We start from the raw sequence: 20791 nt of genomic DNA, 5'->3' as shown, positions 1-20791 counted from the left end.
CCCGTCAAGCTCTCTACGGAGGTCATCCACCAAGGCGACCAAAGCCGTCTCGGTACCGTGGCCAGGCCTGAAACCAGACTATGACTGGTCCAGGTAATTGATGTCATCTAGAAAACCCTGGAGCTGGGAGGCGACCACCCGCTCCAGAACCTTGCCCAGAAAAGGGAGGCTGGATATTGGTCTATAGTTGTTCAGCACTGTGGAGTCAAGGGAGACCTTTTTGAGGAGTGGACGAACCACAGCCTGTTTTAGTCGAGATGGAAAAACTCCCTGCTCCAATGATGCATTAATGATCAACACAAACCAATCAACCAACCCCTCCCTGGCCGATTTAATTAGCCAAGACAGGCAAGGGTCTAAAGCCGATGTGGTCGCCCTCACAGCACCAAGGACCTCCTCCACGGTCTCAGGAAGAACAAGCCTAAAAGAATCCCACAAAATTGGACAAGCAGATGCCACAATCACCTCTCCTGGCACTGTGATGAAATTGGAGTCCAGCCCAAGACGTATCCGAGTAACTTTGCCTGCAATTCTATAAAAGATACATATTAAAACATAATTCTAATAAAATACATCTTAACACTCACAAAACAGAGATTAAACAAAGGACACAAGTTTCAAATCCATGCTTGCAAACTGGCTGGGTAGGCCTCCCAGAAGAGATGGGTCTTTCTTTCAAGGGCTGCTCCTATTTGGCCCTCACAACAACTCTGTCCATGTAGAACAGTGGTTCTCAGCCTTCCTAATGTCGTGACCCCTTAATACAGTTCCTGATGTTGTGGTGACCCCCAACCATTACAATATTTACGTTCCTACTTCATAACTGTCATTTTGCTACTGTTATGAATTGTAATGTAAATATCTGATATGTGCCCAAATTTGGTGGGTTTGGGGGGAATTGATTTTGTCATTTCGGAGTTGCTGGGATTTGTAGTTCACCTACAATCAAAGAACATTCTGAACTCCACCAATGATGGAATTGGATGAAACTTGGCACACAGAACTCCCATGACCAACAGAAAATACTGGAAGGTCTGATGAACATTGACCTTGAGTTTGGGAGTTGTAGTTCACCTACATCCAGAGAGCAATGTAGATTCAAACAATGATTGATCTGGACCAAACTTGTCACGCATACTCAATATGCACAAATGTGAACACTGGTGGAGTTTGGGGGAAAATAGACCTTGACATTTGGGAGCTGTAGTTGCTGGGATGTATAGTTCACCTACAATCAAAGAGCATTCTGAACCCCACCAATGATGGAATTGGGTCAAACCTGGCACACAGAACTCCCATGACCAACAGGAAATACTGGAAAGGTCTGATGAACATTGACCTTGAGTTTGGGAGTTGTAGTTCACCAACATCCAGAGAGCAATGTAGATTCAAACAATGATTGATCCGGAGCAAACTTGGCATGAATACTCAATAAGCACCAATGTAAACACTGATGGAGTTTGGGGGAAAATAGACCTTGACATTTGGGAGCTGTAGTTGCTGGGATTTATAGTTCACCTACAATCAAAGAGTATTCTGAACTCCACCAATGATGGAATTGGGTCAAACTTGGCACACAGAACTCCCATGACCAACAGAAAATACTGGAAGGGTCTGATGAACATTGACCTTGAGTTTGGGAGTTGTAGTTCACCTACATCCAGAGAGCACTGTGGACTCAACAATGATGGAGCTCCTCCAAAGCTCCAAAAATGTAATGTTCGTTTGTGGGATTAACAGAACTCAAAAACCTCCAGACGAATTGACACCAAATTTGGACACAAGACACATAACAACCCAGTGTATGTCCTTCATTCAAAACAATTGATTTTATCATTTGGGAGTTGTAGTTGCTGGGATTAATAGTTCACCTACAATCAAAGAGCATTCTGAACTCCACCAATGATGGAATTGGGTCAAACTTGGCACACAGAACTCCCATGACCAACAGAAAATACTGGAAGGATTTGATGAACATTGACCTTGAGTTTGGGAGTTGTAGTTCATCTACATCCAGAGAGCACTGTGGACTCAAACAATGATGGACCTGCTCCAAACTTGGCACGAATACTCAATATGGCCAAATGTGAACACTGGTGGAGTTTGGGGGAAATAGGCCTTGACATTTGGGTGTTGTAGTTGCTGGGATTTATAGTTCACCTACAATCAAAGAGCATTCTGAACCCCACCAACAATAGAACTGGGCCAAACTTCCCACGCAGAACCCCTATGACCAACAGAATATACTGTGTTTTCTGTTGGCTTTTGGTGACCCCTCTGACACCCCCTTGCGACCCCCTCCCCAGGGGTCCCGATCCTCAGGTTGAGAAACACTGATCTAGATCAGGCTTGTCCTCTCTACCTTCAGTTGTCTGAATGTTCAGGGCTTGCTCTGGATTTAAAGGGGGACCATGGTCTGGAGAGCCCAAAAGGCCTGGGGGATAACAGGGCTGGGCTCTGGGGCCTGAGAAATGCCCCTTCGCTCTCCGCAGGGTTCGGGGCCTCATGGAGAACAGCGAGTTCCTCATCCGAGGGAAGCCTTATGGAAGGCGTGGAGGGATCCGGAACATCTGGATGCAGCTGGAGAGGTGCCACAACAACGGGGGAACCATGGACTGTAGGACCCACAAGGGAGGAATGCCGAGCATCCGTGCCATCAGCGGAGAGGTGGCCTTCCTTGTCCTCATTTCTGGAGAGTGAAGGACGCTGCAAAGTCACTGCTAGCTTTTCCTGGCCAAACATGGTGATGGTGGGTTCATCGCTTTGGGGTGAAGGCAAGGAGCTCCCACTCTCCTGAGTGCTTTCGAAATCCAGGTGCAGCTTGTCCGCTGATCTAGGAATTGGCAAGTTTGGGCTGCCTTTTTCTGGTTGTTGCCTCGACAGCCTGCGGATTTCTTGGATCTGCTGCTGAAACCTCAGTTTACCTGTTTGTTGAGAAAGCAGAAGCAACAGGTCTGTCGCTTCGAACATCCACCTGTTTACTACATTCCTGAAATGGGTTGCTGTGAGTTTTCCAGGCTGTCTGGCCATGTTAAGAGCCTCCAAGGGAGAGGAGGCTCCACCAGATCCCCAGGTAATAATAATAATAATAATAATAATAATAATAATAATAATAATAACTTTATTTATACCCCGCTACCATCTCCCCAAGGGACTCGGTGCGGCTTACATGAGGCTGAGCCCATAGAACAACAATAATAAAAGCAATGTATTGTCGAAGGCTTTCATGGCTGGAATCACTAGGTTCTTGTGGGTTTTTTCGGGCTATAGGGCCATGTTCTAGAGGCATTTCTCCTGACGTTTCGCCTGCATCTATGGCAAGCATCCTCAGAGGTTGTGACGTCTTGCCATAGATGCAGGAGAAACGTCAGGAGAGGATGCCTCTAGAACATGGCCATATAGCCCGGAAAAACCTACAACAACCCAGTGATTCCGGCCATGAAAACCTTCTTATGCCCCCATTCAGCCTTCTTTTCTGCTTCCCTGGAGACTAGGACGCAATGGAGCCATGGCTTCAAACTACAAGAAAGGAGATTCCATCTGAACATGAGGAAGAGCTTCCTGACTGTGAGAGCCGTTCAGCAGTGGAACTCTCTGCCCCGGAGTGTGGTGGAGGCTTTCTTTGGAGACTTTCAAACAGAGGCTGCCGGGGGTGCTTTGAATGTAATTTTCCTGCTTTTTGGCAGAATGGGGCTGGATTGGATAATAGCCCACAAGGTCTCTTCCAACTCTAGGATTCTTTTCTGCAAGATGAAGATTCTCATCTCCCGAAGACCCTTGCCTTCCAAACCTTTGACCCTTTGGCCATCCCTTTCGGCAGACCTTCTGCCTTGAGTTGTGATGCCCAGAAGTGGACACAGTTTGATTCCAGGTGTGGCCTGACCAAGGCACCATGAAACCCTGAATTATTACAGTTCCAAGTATGTTTTGAAGTCCCTTGTAGCCTTAGGGTCACCCATGGACTCCATAGGGTTCTCTTAGGCAACGAATACTCAGAGGTGATTCTGCCACTTCCTTCCACTCAAATGTCACCAACAGGACCAGGCATGAATTGGGAAGGAAACAATGATAGCTGTGGTTTCCATGTCTTCCCCTTTCTTACCTTTCACAAGGTTCTCATTCTTCTGCTTCAAAGCCTCAATTTCAGAAGCCATGGAGGAAATCTGGAATGGAGGAACAGTAGATGGAATACTCAGGGGATGAACGTCATATTGCTGGAGCTATGTGAAGTCAAACATGACCCCCCCCCCAATAAAAGATAGTAACTTATAGTTTTGCTAAGGACAAGGTCAATTTGCCAAGACACTAACAACAACAACAAGGACCCTTCCCATGTTAGAGAGTGTGTACATTTAATCAAGGTTTTTATGCCCTATGTTTCATATATAGCAGAAGGTAGCACATTTATTACTGAGAAACCCCCTCCCTTTACACTTATGTACTCTCTTGAACTTCTATGGGCCTTTTTTCCCTTCTGAAGGGCTCTTTGAAACTTTTTGGAAACTTTACCTTTTCAAGTCCCCTATGAATGAGCTCTGCCTGACCCTTCTGTCCTATTCCCTTTAATTGAAATGTATAAAAATGTAAGCAGTCCCCTGGATGACCCTGGGAAGGAGGAGATCACCTGATTGAAAAGAACCTTATCAAATACTTATTTGCATGAACCATACAATGGGCAGAAACCCTGGGGCTCAGAGTCGGTCCCCCCAGCGGATGGTGCCCGCTTGGCATTGATGATCACATCTCAACAGGACAAAAGGGCCTTCGGAAAGCCACACTTTGTCCTGATCTGTTTGCTCATTCAAACCTTCCTCCACCGAAACTTCAGCCAAGATTGCCTCATTGTTTCCATATCTCAGCACCAGGAAAATCCGGATTTTGGCAGTCTTCAACGTTTATTGCCACTAATCAAAGACAATAGGCTGACTGGCTAGAAGGCCCCCTGAGGACTCGTCAGCCATTTGGGGACTACATATCTCCATAATCCATTCAAGAATTCATTGTTTCCCTTTCATCCCACATCCCTCCCTTCTGATTGGTTGGGAAGCCAAGGTGGCAGAAGCTCAGCGATTGGCCAAGGCGCTTAGGAGGCGGCCAAGTCTCCTCCCAGCTGTAGAGCGCCAGCCAATCATTGCCGAGCCGGCAGAGGGGCGGGAAATTCAAATCTGACAGCTCTGTTTCTGTATAAAAAGGCTTTTATTTGTGTACACGTTATGCTTTGCACCATTACCTTCCCACAGAAGCAGTACCTATTGATCTACTCACATTTGCATATTTTCAAACTGCTAGGTTCCAATGTAATACAATACATTGTATATACATGTAATATTTATAATATTATAATGTAATGCAATATAATAACAATAATAATATGATATTATAATTATATATTTATATTACATGTAATATTTATAATATTATAATGTACTTCAATATAATAATAACAATAATATGATATTATAATTATATATTTATATTACATGTAATATTACTAATAATATTACAATATAGTGGTATGGTGCAATATAGCAATGTTTAATGCTGATATTGTACTATGCTAATAATATAATATATTGTATGTAATATATACCTGTAAGCCGCTCTGAGTCCCCTTCGGCGGTGAGAAGGGCGGCATAGAAATGTCATAAATAAATAAGTAAATAGGTTGGCAGAAGCTGGGACTAACGACAGGAGCTCACTCTGTTCCCTGGATTCGAACCGTCAACATTTCGGTCAGCAAGTTCAGTAGCACAGCGGTTTAACCCACTGCACCACCAGAGGGTCTACTAGAGGAGTATTCAGTCTACTGGAAGATCATCCCCAGTTTGGGAAGAAAGAAGGCACAATTCCCGGATGTCCAGCCACTTCCATCTTGGTTCACACACACTGGGTTGGATCTGGATTCAAGCTCCCCCGTTCAAATAAATGAGACTCAACATGGGCACAGCTACAATTCAACAGAGAGGAGCCGTCTTCTGGCACAGCACACAGATAGATGCCCCGGCTGCTGCAAGAGGCTTCCTTACCCTTTCCGCATTTTGTTTCAGCTGCTGCCTCAGACTCTCCGCTTCTTCTCTGCTGCAGCCAATGTCCTGAGATTCAGGTTCCCCTTCTGCAGAAAACTGGAGGGATTCAGCTCCAACCTATAGAAGAAACTTCAGATAATGTTCTGGAAATTCTAGAACTTTATTCAGCTTAGATTCAGCATAGTGCCCTCCAAATATTTTTGACTTCAGAGGCCTATTTAGTACAGCCGGGCAGGGCTTGAGCACAGCTGGTAAATCACCAGCAATGATCAGATCTACCAACCCAAAGGTTGCCAGTTTGAAGCCCTGGGTCAGCATGAGCACCCAACTTTCAGCCCAGCTCACTGCTGACCTAAGCAGTTCGAAAATAGCTTGGCTGTAAGTAGAGAAATTAGGTACCGCTAAAACAAATGGGGGAGGTATTTTATGACACCATAAAAGGAAAAGACCAGAAAATGCCTTCGACCAAAAGGAAGTAAGTCCTGATGGCTCTTCGTCATAGAGAATGGAGCAACAGCACCCCCCCCCCCCCCCCCCCCCGTGGCTGGATTCAAGCACAACCTCCAAGGCACCAAAAAACTGGAGCCCCCGGTGGCACAGTGGGTTAAACCCCTGTGCTGGCAGGGCTGAAGCCCGACAGGTCGCAGGTTCGAATCCGGGGAGAGGCGGATGAGCTCCCTCTATCAGCTCCAGCTCCTCATGTGCCAGAGTCTTTGCAGTTCAATCTTTAAATCCTCATATCGTGTCATCTTTTCCAGTTGTTTCTCTTCAATCCTGCTGTCACCTGGGATTGCAACATCGACGATTCATACTTTGTTTTTTAACACGATTGTGAGGTCAGGAGTATTATACTCCAAAACTCTGTCTGAATTTGGAAGTCCCAGAGGGACTGTAACTTTTTCCGGCTTGTGATCCCACCAGTTCTTTGTCATAGGTAGATGGTGTTTGTGGCAAGAGTTCCAATGAATCACCTGAGCAACGGTGTTGTGCCTCTGCTTGGAGTCTGTCTGCATGATCTTGCAGCAGCTGAGGATGGGATCTATTGCTTCATCTGCTTCCTTGCAGAGTCTACATTTGGGATCTGTTGTCAACTTTTCAATTCTGGCTTTGATGGCACTGGTTTGAATGGCTTGTTCTTGGGTTGCCAGAATCAGGCCCTCCTTTGTCTCCTTTTTCAGAATTCCATTTGGGAGCCACAGCCATGTTTTTTCTTTGTCCATTTGGCTCTCAATTTTTCCCAGGAACTGTCCGTGGAGAGAGAGCCTTCTTTGGCCTGTTTTCTCTTCTGCTCTTATTATTATTTTTATAGTAATTATTATTTATAATAATAATAATAATAATAATAATAATTTTTATTATTATTTGGAAGTGCAGCCTTCTTTCAATTGGATGACTTTTTGGAATCCCGCTGAAGGGGCTTGATACTCAAACTCTCTCCAGAAGCTCAGAATCATAGATGGAAAAAAACCTCAAGAGTTGAAAAAAGTAACTCAAAGAGGCCCCCGAAAGCAACTTTTCCAAACTTGCTTGAGCTTCGCAGGTCCTCATGCCCAAGCACAGTGCTGATAGAATGGGATTAGACTTCAAAGATAATTACAGAAGGAATGGAGAAGAAGGGAGTTCCTACCAGAGTTCCTTGAGATGCAGGAGACACGGTGGAACTTCCTTCCTGGAGTCTTCCAGACTTCCGGCTGCCTTGCTTCTGCTGTGCCCGCTGTTTGAAAACCCCCTTCAACTGTTAGGAGAAGACAAAGCACATGTCATGCTACTCTTTTGAGTTAAGATACTTTTGGCCAACTGCAAATGGCCGAATGTGTTGGCTGAAATAATGACATAGGTGACAAGGAAGACCACAAAAGTGGGTCCAGCTGGGGTGGGAGCGGGAATTTCAAAGAACCGTACTGTATAAAAATGCCTGTTTTTCACTATCATGGCATCTCAGCTTACTTTGGCACATAACCGCGGACTGGCATCACTTCCGCCAACTTAATAAACTACCTTGGTGGCTTCTTCTTCAACTTAGTGAGATTTATTTGGGAACATTGGGCTTCTTCGTCTCGCCAGGCGCATGGGCCTACATGGCGGTCTGTCACCGGTATCCGTCTTGGTATCTGCACCTTGGGTTTCGCTATCTGCGTCTCGGATCTCACTATTGTGGATGATTTTGCTTTATCGTTTTTTTTTTGTACTGATATGTTGTATGTATTTTACTGTGTTGTTATTGTGTTTTGGTTTTATTTTATTGTCATATGCTGTTGGGCTTGGCCTCATGTAAGCCGTCTCGAGTCTCCATTGGGGAGATGTTGGCGGGGTATTAAATGAAGATTATTATTATTATTATTATTATTATTATTATTTGTGATGAAGTGTAAATTTTTGTCTACAGTTAAGTATTGTTAAAGATAAGTGTTTGTAAGGGTAAGTATATAGTATTGCATAATATTGGGGGATGGTAGCCAGCTTCGCTCGCTTTGAGATGAGTTCCTATGAAGATAGGGAGCCAACTGCCACTTGACAGAGCAGCCATTTTAAAGCAGTCAGTCTGTGGTCAGTGAACTGCAGAAGTAGCTGGTTCTGTCGTGTGTGGAGAACCAGTGAGAATTCTGTAGACAAAGAACTACAGGGGAAGGCTGATTCTTTAGTATTAAGAATCAGGAGGTTTTGGCTTTGAGCCAATATAGTTTAGATAAGTTGAGTGACTTATTGTTGGGGTTCAGCCTGTGTGTGAACCTGATTCTCTGATTGTATTTCCTGATGTCCATGTAGATGTCAATGTGAATTCTGAGGCCAATTTAGATGATGATGGTTTAAGTAGTGAAAATCCTTCAGCCTTGGAAAGCGAAAGTCAAGATTCCCATGAGAACATGCATTCCGAGCCAAGCGGAAACGTTTCACTCCCTTTTCCTCCCAGTCTTAGTTCTCCAGAGAATCAGACACCTGGCCTGCCTAATGAGGATAGGCGGGGGCAGATTTGGCAGAGTCGGGGAGAAGCACAATGTTTACTTAGGTCGGCCAGATTGAAAGAAATCCAAACAAAAACTTCAGACATGTCTCGCAATAGATTTCTTGGCCTTAAATATGACTGGCCTGAATACAGCATCAGACCAGGCATCGTTTCAATTTCATGTGCCAGCGTTTGCAGGTCTCCTGATTCAAGTGGCCTTGTTCCTCGGAGGTTTTCTAGTTGTTCCAAGTACGGTTAGTGGATTGCTAACAGGTTCCAGGATTCAGCAGTTTTGCTGTGGGTTTTATGATCTTGTTTATGGACATTTCTTATTGCTGATTTTTACTGTGACTTTTTACCTTTGCATTTTCCCTCTATTTTGTATTCATCTTTCATCAATAAAAAAGGATTGTTTTCCTGAAGCCAAGTGTTGTTGATTGTTGTCTGAGGGTCCAGTTTCCTGCTCTGGGTTGCAACACTTATTTATATTAAAAGCAACGGTTGTGGAAAAAGAGGGGAAGCTCTAATAAGTATCTTTATTGTAACAGAAAGAAAGGATAGGCGTGTGCCTGAAACAATCTGTTAAAGAAAGAAACATCTTTTTAAGGAACCAATTTGAGACCTGTTTGTTAGAAGAATTAGAACTGTTATGAATGTAACCATTAAAGATCTGTACCTCTAAGAGAAAGGAAACTTTGAAACCATCAAGGTTCTGTACCTCAATAAACTTGTTACAGTTTCTTTTTAAACTCAAGCCTACGTTACCATTCCTTTCCAAGTCAAGTCATGCTACATACTGAAGAAAGACCAAAGCAACATTACAAGTTATTGGTTGTGTCATCAATATAATAAGCCCTCACAAAGAGGTGGCTCCTTTTATCAACTCTCTACATATTGGTAGCAGTTATATTTATACATCCTTACAATTTGGTGGCATAATTACAAATTAGTGGCCAAGCCTTTACAATCAGTAGCAGTAATATACGGGCTCCTTCACATTATTATTATTATTATTATTATTATTATTATTATTATCCGTGGACATTTTAAATTGCTCCATTTCACAGCTCCCATTGGGCAATACATAAATGGGGTCCACCAGATGGCCATACAGCCTCTGCTTCAAAGCCTCCATAGAAAGAGTCTCCACCACACTCCAGGGCAGAGAGTTCCACTGCTGAACGGCTCTCCCAGTCAGGAAGTTAGGAGTTGTGGTATTTGAAGTCTAAAACACGTGGAGGGCCGAAGTTTGCCCATGCCTGGTCAGAACCAGCTTGGTGTCGTGGCTTGAGTGTTGGACTATATCTCTGGGCTTGAATCCACACTCTGCTATGGAAACTCATTGGGTGACTTGGGGCAAATCACTCTCTCTCAGCCACAAAGGAGGGCAAGGGGAAACCTGCACGGAACAAATCTTGGCGGCAAGGGGCGGAAGTGGAACTGGACCCTCCAACGAGGAATCACAGCCTAAGCGTGGTTGTTTGCAGAGCCTTTACACACCTCAATGCGCTCCCATCTCACACCAACTCTGACCCCACGACGCTTCCTTCGGCGGCACCCACGTCCTTTCAGTCCAAAGGAGATGAAGGGAGAGGTGGGTGGACGGGATAGTCACGCTGTGCCCTCTTTACCTGTTGGGTCACCAGCTGGTGCTGCAGCTTGAGGCTCTCCTGCTCTTGCTGGGGACTCCGGATGGCTTTGGCACCTGGTTCCGGATGGCGGCCCTGAAGGAGGAAAGACCTCGAGGTGGGCGAAGAAGCCAGACAGGAATAACAACACCATCTCTGCCTGACTTCCTGCCTCTTTCATGCCTCCTTGCCTCCATTAGTAAGAGGCGAGTGCATGCCCCAGGGCTTCCGGGGAACTAGCCGTGTATTGCAGGCCAGAGTGAGCACTCAAGGCCCCGGCAATGCCCTTGGACCCGCCCCACGATAACGCTCTGCCTCGGCTTCCCACTCGCATTGTCTCTCATTACACGGGCCTGTGTAGGCGGCTTCACACAGAAGGGAACGACCTTCCATTCTTGGAGAGGGCAACCCAGTTTGGGAAACGCTCTTCCTTTGAGCTGTGACTCCCAGCGATGCGAATGGGACAGAGAATTCCAGTTGGAAACAATAGTATTTCAAGGTTCTTTTCTGGAGGTTTGAGGATCCATGGTGGTATATACATGTGTGTGAAAGAAAGATGCATGCACACACACCGCTCTATAGACCTTCTAATTCCCATTCTATTCCAGACCTGATGTGGAGGAGTAGCCTGCCTTTGGCTGCTGGGCTGCAACTGCTGGATTTGGTGGTGCAGAGCTTGGCTGCGGCTCCGTTCTAGTTCCAGTTCCTGCTTGCAAGCATCCAGCTGGATCTGGAGAAGCAAGGGAGCGTCTGCCTGCCAGGAAGGAAAAGGAACAGAGAGCAGGATCTTCATTAGATGAGCTCCTTCCACGTATATTTACTCATGTAGAAGCCTAGAATCAGAGAATCCTAGAGTTGGGCCATCCAGTCCAACCCCATTCTGCCCAGAAGCAGGGAAATCACATTCAAAGCACCCCCAACAGAGGGCCATCCAGCCTCTGCTTCAAAGCCTCCAAAGAAGGAGCCTCCACTAACTTCACAAAGGGGCAGAGAGTTCCACTGCTGAACAGCTCTCACAGATAGGAAGTTCATCCATCCATCCATCTAGGGATAGCATAGGAAAGGGTTAACACCCCTATAGAATCCTAGAGTTGGAAGAGACCTGGAGGGCAATCATCCAGTCCAACCCCATTCTGCCCAGAAGCAGGAAAATCACATTCAAAGCACCAGATGGCCATACAGCCTCTGCTTCAAAGTCTCCATAGAAAGAGTCTCCACCACACTCCATGGCAGAGAGTTCCACTGCTGAACAGCTCTCACAGATAGGAAGTTCATCCATCCATCCATCTATGGATGAATTATGAATGTGTGCTGCTGCTAACCAATTACGATCATTACGACTACTGACGAATTGCTCCCAATTCTAAGCACTTTATGAACTGCCCTATTGTAGTAGTTGGAACATCAGTTACCATCTGCATTGCTGCTACCCATGTGGTCCCCTGCCCCCATTTGTGTATTGTTCCTGTTGCTACTTTGTAGCGGGGGGGCAGAAGGGGTGGTGTTCTGGAGCCTATGATTGAAGATGTGGCGGGGAGGGGGGAGGAGGGGAAGAGGGGATGCTGGCAAGAACCTATAAGTTTAACAACAATTGTAGGAGAAAGGGATCGTATGGCTCAGAACTGCGGCATAGAGGGGGGGAGGTGTTCCACTAGCCGAGGGGTCCCCATAGAGGTCGTGGTGGGAAGGAGGAGATGCGGGAGAAGGAGACCTCGAATTCGGCTCAATTCGGACCGCTTATCTAAATTAACTATTCCCAATCGGTCTCCGAAGGTAAATTGGTGTAACCAGGTGAGCGGGCCCTCTGGCTTGAAGGTGGTGTTGTTGAACGCCAGATCTGTCAACGGTAAGACATCTTGGATCCAGGACTTAATCCTGGAGGAGCGGGCAGATCTGGCGTGCATCACGGAGACCTGGTTGGATGAAGCGGGGGGCGTAAACCTCTCCCAGCTCTGTCCTCCAGGTTTCTCCGTGCAACACCAACCAAGAGCCGGAGGACGGGGAGGCGGGGTCGCAGTGGTCTATAGAGATTCCATCCATCTAACCAGGAGCCCCATCCCGCAGACCACAAATTTTGAATGCGTCCACCTGAGGGTGGGTGACCGGGACAGAATAGGGATTCTGCTAGTGTACCGTCCACCTCGCTGCACTACAGTCTCCCTACCTGAGCTAGCGGGGGTGGTCTCGAGCCTGGCGGTGGAGTCCCAACGGCTTCTTGTGCTGGGGGACTTCAACATCCACGCCGAGGCAACCCTCACAGGTGCGGCTCAGGACTTCATGTCCGCCATGGCAACCATGGGGCTGTCCCAACGAATAACTGGCCCCACCCACTGTGCTGGACACACATTGGACTTGGTTTTCTGTCAGGGATGGGAGCAGGGTGGCGGTGTGGAGGAGTTGTCCACCTCTCCGTTGCCATGGTCTGACCACTTCCTGATTAGATTTAGGCTCACTGCGCCCCCTAACCTCCGCAAGGGTGGAGGACCCATTAGGATGGTCCGCCCCAGGAGGCTAATGGATCCGAGTGGATTCCTGACGGCTCTTGGGGAGTTTCCCGCCACCGCGGTAGGTGACCATGTCGAGGCCTTGGTCGCTCTCTGGAATGGGGAGATGACCAGGGCTATTGACAAGATCGCTCCGGAACGTCCCCTCTCGAGTAACCGAGCTAAACCAGCCCCTTGGTTTACTGAGGAGCTGGCAGCGATGAAGCGAAAGAAGAGGGTTCTAGAGAGCGTGTGGCGCTCAGACCCAAGCGAGTCAAACCGAGCACGGTTTGTGTCCTTTTTAAGGGCATATGCCGCGGCAATAAAAGCCGCAAAGAAAACTTTCTTTGCGGCCACTATTGCGTCTGCAAAAAACCGTCCGGCGGAGTTGTTCCGGGTTGTCAGAGGTCTTTTAACTCTCCCTACTTCAGGTGGGAGCCCTGACAACTCGGCAGCGCGCTGTGAAGCATTTGCTCGGTTCTTTGCAGACAAAGTCGCTTTGATCCGCGCTGAGCTGGACGCTACATTAGATGCAGTCTCTGTGGATGTGACACAAGCACCTGCTTGTCCGATTTTGTTGGATTCTTTTCAGTTTGTGAAACCCGAGGATGTGGACAAGATACTTGGAGGAATGAGACCCACCACGTCCATCCTAGACCCCTGCCCATCCTGGCTTCTGAAGGAGGCCAGAGGGGGATTGGCCGAGTGGGTAACGGTGGTGGTTAATGCCTCCCTTCGGGAAGGCAAGTTTCCAGCGAGCCTAAAACAGGCTGTTGTAAAGCCGCTGTTGAAGAAACCATCACTCGACCCCACTAAATTGGACAACTTTCGGCCTGTTTCCAATCTTCCCTTCTTGGGCAAAGTCATGGAAAGCGTGGTGGCCTCACAACTCCAGGTATTCTTGAGAGACACGGATATTCTGGATCCGGCACAGTCTGGTTTCAGACCGGGGCATGGTACCGAGACGGTCTTGGTCGCCTTAGTGGATGATCTGCGCCGGGAGCTAGACAGGGGGAGTGTGTCCCTGTTGGTGCTCCTGGACCTCTCAGCGGCCTTCGATACCGTCGACCACGGTATTCTTCTGGGGCGCCTTGCAGAGATGGGTCTCGGGGGCACTGCTTTGCAGTGGCTCCAGTCATTTCTGGAGGGTCGCACTCAGAAGGTGTTGCTGGGGGACTCCTGTTCAGCGCCGCAGCCATTGATCTGTGGCGTTCCTCAGGGTTCCATCCTGTCCCCCTTGCTGTTTAACATCTACATGAAGCCGCTGGGTGAGATCATCCGGAGTTTCGGGGTGCGGTGTCACCTGTACGCAGATGATGTCCAACTCTGTCACTCCTTCCCACCTGCTACTAAGGAGGCCGTCGAAGTCCTGAACCGGTGCCTGGCCGCTGTAATGGTCTGGATGAGGGCGAACAAACTGAAACTAAATCCAGACAAGACAGAGGTACTCCTGGTCAGTCGCAAGGCCGAACAGGGTATAGGGTTACAGCCTGTGCTGGACGGGGTCGCACTCCCCTTGAAGGCGCAGGTTCGCAGCTTGGGTGTGACCCTGGACTCATCGCTGAGCCTGGAGCCTCAGGTTTCAGCGGTGACCAGGGGAGCATTTGCACAGCTTAGGCTCGTGCGCCAGCTGCGCCCGTATCTTGGGAAGTCTGACTTGGCCACGGTGGTACACGCTTTGGTCACATCCCGCCTCGACTACTGCAACGCTCTCTACGTGGGGCTGCCCTTGAAGACGGCCCGGAAGCTTCAGCTAGTCCAACGCGCGGCAGCCATGTTGTTAACGGGAGCAGGACGCAGAGAGCATACAACGCCCCTGCTGTCCCAGCTCCACTGGCTGCCGATTTGCTACCGGGCCCAATTTAAGGTGCTGGTGTTATCCTACAAAGCCCTAAACGGTTCCGGCCCAAAATACCTTGCAGACCGCATCTCGGCCTATGAGCCCACGAGGGCCTTGAGATCGTCCGGGGGGGCCCTTCTCTCGGTCCCGCCTGCCTCACAGGCACGTCTGGCGGGGACGAGAGAGCGGGCCTTCTCGGTGGTGGCCCCCCGGCTGTGGAACACCCTCCCTGTTGAAGTTAGACAGGCGCCCTCCTTGATGGCCTTTCGTAGGGGCCTGAAGACATGGCTCTTCGAGCAGGCCTTCAACTGAGTGTATCTTGAACGACACTGGAACGAACTAGGATTATGAATTTTGGCTATGACCCCAGGACTTGACGAAGCGGATTTTTAGTATAAGTATATGTTATGTGTGTATTGTCTGGTTTGTGTTGTCTTGCTTTATTGTACATTGTCCATTTTTGTTGTTGTGCACCGCCCCGAGTCGCCCTCGGGCTGAGAGGGGCGGTCAATAAATGCAAAAAATAAATAAATAAAATAAATAATGGATAACATAGTGAAGGGATAACACCCCTATAGAATCCTAGAGTTGGAGAAGACCTGGAGGGCCATCATCCAGTCCAACCCCATTCTGCCCAGAAGCAGGAAAATCACATTTAAAGCACCAGATGGCCATACAGCCTCTGCTTCAAAGCCTCCATAGAAAGAGTCTCCAATAAACTCCATGGCAGAGAGTTCCACTGCTGAACGGCTCTCCCAGTCAGGAAGTTCTTCCTCATGTTCAGGTGGAATCTCCTTTCCTGTAGTTTTGAGCCATTATTCCATTGCGTCCTAGTCTCCAGGGCAGCAGAAAACAAGCTTACTCCCTCCTCCCTGTGACTTCCCCTCACATACACGGCCCTCATCATATCTCCTCTCAGCCTTCTCTTCTCAGGCTAAACATGCCCAGCTCTTTAAGCTGCTCCTCATAGGGCTTGTTCTCCAGACCCTTGATCATTTTAGTCACCTTCCTCTGGATTCCAGCTTAGGGTCAACATCTCCCTTCAATTGTCGTGCCCAGAACCGCACACAGTGTGATTCCAGGTGTGGTCTGACCAAGGAAGAATAGAATAGAGCATGGGGAGCACGACTTCCCTGGATCTAGGCACTAGGCTTTTTTTTTTTTTTGCTGCTGTATCACCTTGTTGGCATCTTAGAGCAAACTTGCCCAACATAACAAAGTTTAAGCACTGATGGAGTTATTCGGAGTTAACCTGGCATGATGGGAGTTGTAGTTCACCCACAACCATATGCAGGGGCAGCTCAACCCATTATGCAAAGTAAGCATTTGCAGTGTAGTTGATTTTGCCCAGGGGCGCTCTTGGGGGAAAATAGACCTTGACATATGCGAGTTGTAGTTACTGGGATGTATAGTTCACCTACAATCAAAGAGCATTCTGAAATCCACCAATGATGGAATTGAACCAAATATGGCACACAAAACTCCAATGATGAACAGAAAATATATATCAGCGATTGGTTGGGGGGTTGTTTGCTTACCATTGAAAATTACCTAGGGCCCCCTCTGACCATATGCATTTGGCACAATTAAAAAACTGCCTTTTCCCAATAACCCAGGCAACACCGGGTACCCAAGCTAGTCATTGTATATGATAGAACTTGAGCATCCATAGATTTTGTCATCTGGACCCAAATCCCAGTGGGAGCCAAGGACCAATGTATGGAGAGAAAGGGAATGCTTTTCTCGAGCCATTCCGGCATCGTTGTCTGCCGAGAAAGGCGCTCACTCGCTGAGAACGAGAAGGGAAGGAGACCGACTCCTTGGCCATACCTTGGCCGAGAAGGCCTGGCTTTGCGTCCTAACGGCCTCCAGTTCTTCCTCTTTGGTCTTCAAGGCGGCAGCGGCCTCTTCCCATCTCTCCTTCCAGTAAAGGGAGACTTGCTTTTGCTCCGCCAACTGGTTTTCCGTCTCGGCCAGCTTGTGGTGCAAAGCCACCTCCAGCTCCTGGCAACTCGTTGCCTGAAGGCGCTCCTTCTGCCTTTGCTCCAAGGCCTGAGACTCCCTGTTGAAGCAGAAAGAAGACCCATATACCCACACAAAGCAGAGCTTGAAGGACACTTTAGATAACAACCCTCCAAAGAATGACCAATTAATTCACCAAACAGTCATCCCCGGGATATAATCTCTCTAGCTAGTTCAAGCCATCCTGGGAACCCAAACGATCACAGCTTGTTGCATGTTACTGGAGTTCCCCATCTGATTTGTCAACCCTATTATGATGGGATTTTGTGACACTAAGAATATGTGACTTGTCTAAGGCCACCCAATGGGTTTTCCAATGATTATTGCTAATAATATAATATATTGTATATACACCTAACCACCCAATGTATGTTCTCCACTCAAAAAAACTGATTTTGTCATTTGGGAGTTGTACTTGCTGGGATTTATAGTTCACCTACAATCAAAGAGCCTTCTGGGCTCCACCAATGATGGAATTGAACCAAACTTGGCACACAGTTCTCCCATGACTAACGGAAAATACTGGAAGGGTTTGGTGGGTGGTGTCATTTGGTTTTGGAGTTGTAGTTCACCTACATCCCGAGATCACTGTGGACTCAAACAAGGATGGATCTGGACCAAAACCAACTTGGCACGAACACTCAATATGCCCCCAAATGTTAACACTGGTGGAGTTTGGGGAAAATAGAATCTTGACATTTGGGAGTTGTAGTTGCTGGGATTTGTAATTCACCTACAATCAGAGAGCATTTTGAATCCCACCTACAATAGAATTGGGCCAAACCTCCCACACAGAACACCCATGACCACCAGAGTGGGCCACAGCAATGCATGACAGGGGACGGCTAGTATAAGCATAAAAATTGTATATAATATATTCCTTGTAATATTTCTAATAATATTGCATATAGTCGTATACTACAATATAGTAATGTACAATACTAATATTGTTCTGTGCTAATAATATAATATATTGTATGTACATATAATATTGATAATAATATTGCAATGGAATTCAATATAATTCTACTAATAATGCAACATAGTGGTTATATATTATATATTGCATGCGATATTGCTGGTGATATTTGTTAGGGCATGTAAGAAATCAGTTAATGTGTGTGTATCAACTGTAAAATAAGATGCATGAATCTGATTGGTCGGGCTATGCCCGGGGAGCTGAGCTTGGGACTTTTGGATACCGTTACATTTTCAGGCTTTGCTATGCAGTGTAGAAGGGGTCCTAGTCCAACACCCAAACCACTACCACAACTGAATACTCTTTCCATATCTTCTTTCAACTACCTGAGATTTTCACAGCTTTCCTGGAGAGCCTTTGTTTCCTCCTCCCGCTTCCTCCCATTGGCCTGGTTCTCCGAGTGGACGGCTTCCCTCTCATCCAGCAGGCGTGAACGTTCACTTTCCAGGGCCTGGATACGGTTGTCTAGGACGTTCTTCTCCGTTTCTATGTGATGGAGCTTTCCCAAAGAGTCCTCAAGCCTCTGGCGACTTTCAGCCACCTCGGACAAAAGCTCTTCCTTCGCCTGGAAGAGGGAATCGCAGAGTTTTAATTCCAACAGGCTTTGGATGGGTCAAATCTTGGAAGTGTCGGGTTGTGTACCTGTGCTTTCCAGTTTCATTTTTGAGAGTCCCAAATGTTGACTTGATCCCACAGCATTTCCTGTGGCTCCCAATGTCACCATGGACCTTTGATTCCCATTCCCCAAATCGGATAGACAGTTTCTTGCCACACAGAAAACCCTACAAAATCCAACCCTTCGTAGATCAGTTGGAACAGGTTCAGGGAAGACCAACAAAGGTTGGAATCGGTATGGAGAACACAACACACGAGGAAAGCTTGAAGAGGTTGAATTGGTTTTCCTTGGCAAAGAGAACCCTGAAGAGCACCTCCAAATAGGTGAAAGAAGAGGTTGCTCTGGACCAGATCCAATAGCTACAAGTTACACAAGGGTAGATTTTGATGGAATGTGAGAAGGAACTTCATGAGGGTATGAGCAGTCTGACCATGGGATCAACTGCCTAGAGATGCGATAGGTCTCTTCATCTGGACAGATGACAACTGGGGATGGTCTTCCGAGTGTTATGGATTACACCTCCCAGAATCCCTGATCATTCGTTGAGGCAGCTGAGGCGTCTGGGAGCTGAAGTCCAAACCATCTGGAGGACTACAGTTTGGGAAGCATTGCTCTAGAACAGTGGTTCCCAACCTTTTTTCGACCAGGGACCACTTTGAGCAAGGACCATCCTCCAACATTAGTACCAAAAGGGTAACAAATCAGTTTTTGGTCAACTTTAGATTTGCTTTGGTTCTTTTGGGTGCTGATTCAGAAGATTGCATTGGATAGACCACATCAGCTCTAGTTTCTGATACAGAACCTATGCCATCCAGCAGTCGCCATCTGCTCACCCACAGAAAACCATATTTCATAAGCCTCAGCACAAGACCAGTCGCTGTCTTTGCAACAGTGTAGTAATTGTGAGGCTGTGGACCATACTTTAGTTCTTGTGGACCACTGGTGGTCCATGGACCACAGGTTGGGAACCAGTGCTCTAGAATCTAAATGGTGATCCTGCACCGAGTAACAGGCTAGACTCAATGATGCATAGAATCTGTGAACTCTTCTAGGATTGGAGGCACAAGATGCACGTCCAGAAATGGGCTAACCTGTCTGGTGGACTCCAGCTCCTCCTTCATGAGGACTTTCTCCTTGTCTAGGTCATGGACCTGGCTCTTGGCATCAGAAAGCTCCAAGCAGAGAGCTGAGACTTGGTCCTGGAAGGCTTCTTTCTGCTTCTGGATACATTCCAGCTCCAGAGTCAGCTGCTCAACCTGCTGGTGGAGGGCCACTTTCTCCTGAAAACCAAAGCGTCATCTCCATAAGGTCTGTCGAGTCCGTTAAGGGGATGCAAAGGGAACGTGCACCAAAAACACATTTAACCAAGTGGCACTATACCTCGAGGAGTCTCTTCTGATCCGAAAGAGCCGGTTGCAGCTCCAGATTCAGCTCATTAACCTTCTCACAAACAAAACAAACAAAACTTTATTGATATCCCACTCTATCTCCCCGAGGGGACTCAGAGCGGTTTCCAAGTGACATCATCAATACATACAAAGAAAACAGCATAAACATAATATTAACAAGACAATATAAGCATAAAAAATATCACAATAGCACATATATTTAAAATAATCCTGCCTGTTCAAGGCAATTTAAAAGGCCAGGATGGGCTAATGCGATTTTAGAGGGGCCGGGAAATTAGGAATAGTCTATGGCTATAATTTTCTGGGGCCTCATAGAAGAGAGTGACCTAGGTAATTGGTAGAAAAAGATATGGCCAATTTCAACCGTATCTGGGGCAGAGCTAGAACTATTCATTCTCCAAAGCTTGTTGAAACCACCAGGTCTTGAGGCTCTTACGAAAGGAGGGGAGGGGTGAGATCTGTCTAATTTCCCCGGGAGGGTGTTCCAGAGGTGGGGGGGTGCCACCATCGAGAAGGCCCTCTCTCTCGTCCCCACCAACTGTGCTTGTGATGGTGGTGGGAGCGAGAGGAGGGCCTCCCTGGAAGATCTTAAAGTTCGCGCCGGTTCATAGAGGGAGATGCGATCGTGAAGATAGGTGGGGCCCAAACCGTTTAGGGCTTTATAGGTCATAACTTGCACCTTGAATTTGGCTTGGCAACTTATCGGCAGCCAGTGAAGCTGTTTTAAAAGGGGCACCCTATAGTTTGCTCCAGTAAAGAGTCTGGCTGCCGCCTGTTGTACCAATGGGAGCTTCCGGGCCGTCTTCAAGGGCAGCCCCACATAGAGCGCATTGCAGTAGTCCAG

At 47.3% G+C, this 20791-nt stretch overlaps 1 protein-coding gene across 1 annotated transcript; it reads right to left on the bottom strand.

Annotated features, from left to right (window-relative positions):
• Window positions 1-1037: 1037 nt before the first annotated feature.
• LOC132762740 (trichohyalin-like) lies at window positions 1038-20085 on the bottom strand. The gene is made up of 10 exons (XM_067471471.1): window positions 19919-20085; window positions 19630-19818; window positions 18249-18487; window positions 16752-16983; window positions 11209-11352; window positions 10602-10694; window positions 7624-7761; window positions 6027-6143; window positions 4103-4163; window positions 1038-2924 (listed from the first exon to the last, which is right to left on the bottom strand). Exons 2-10 carry the CDS (start codon window positions 19657-19659, stop codon window positions 2365-2367), a joined length of 1614 nt encoding a protein of 537 aa, XP_067327572.1. The 5' UTR covers window positions 19660-19818; window positions 19919-20085; the 3' UTR covers window positions 1038-2364.
• Between the last annotated feature and the right edge of the window lie 706 nt (window positions 20086-20791).

The sequence above is a fragment of the Anolis sagrei genome, chromosome 9 (assembly GCF_037176765.1).
Source record: "Anolis sagrei isolate rAnoSag1 chromosome 9, rAnoSag1.mat, whole genome shotgun sequence".
NCBI classification, from domain to species: Eukaryota; Metazoa; Chordata; class Lepidosauria; order Squamata; family Dactyloidae; genus Anolis; species Anolis sagrei.
The sequence above is the reverse complement of the archived record's forward strand: the minus strand, read 5'-3'. Positions and strand labels throughout refer to the sequence as shown.

Excerpts from the sequence above, each read along its gene's own strand:
- LOC132762740 (XM_067471471.1), bottom strand. The coding sequence starts at position 19,659 with ATGAAGGAGGAGCTGGAGTCCACCAGACAG. Across the intron at positions 16,984-18,248 it reads GAAAGCTGTGAAAATCTCAG|GGAGTCTCAGGCCTTGGAGC; the intron begins GTAGTTGAAAGA and ends CTGCTTCAACAG. Across the intron at positions 6,144-7,623 it reads CCTTCTTCTCCATTCCTTCT|GTTGGAGCTGAATCCCTCCA; the intron begins GTAATTATCTTT and ends TTTCTTCTATAG.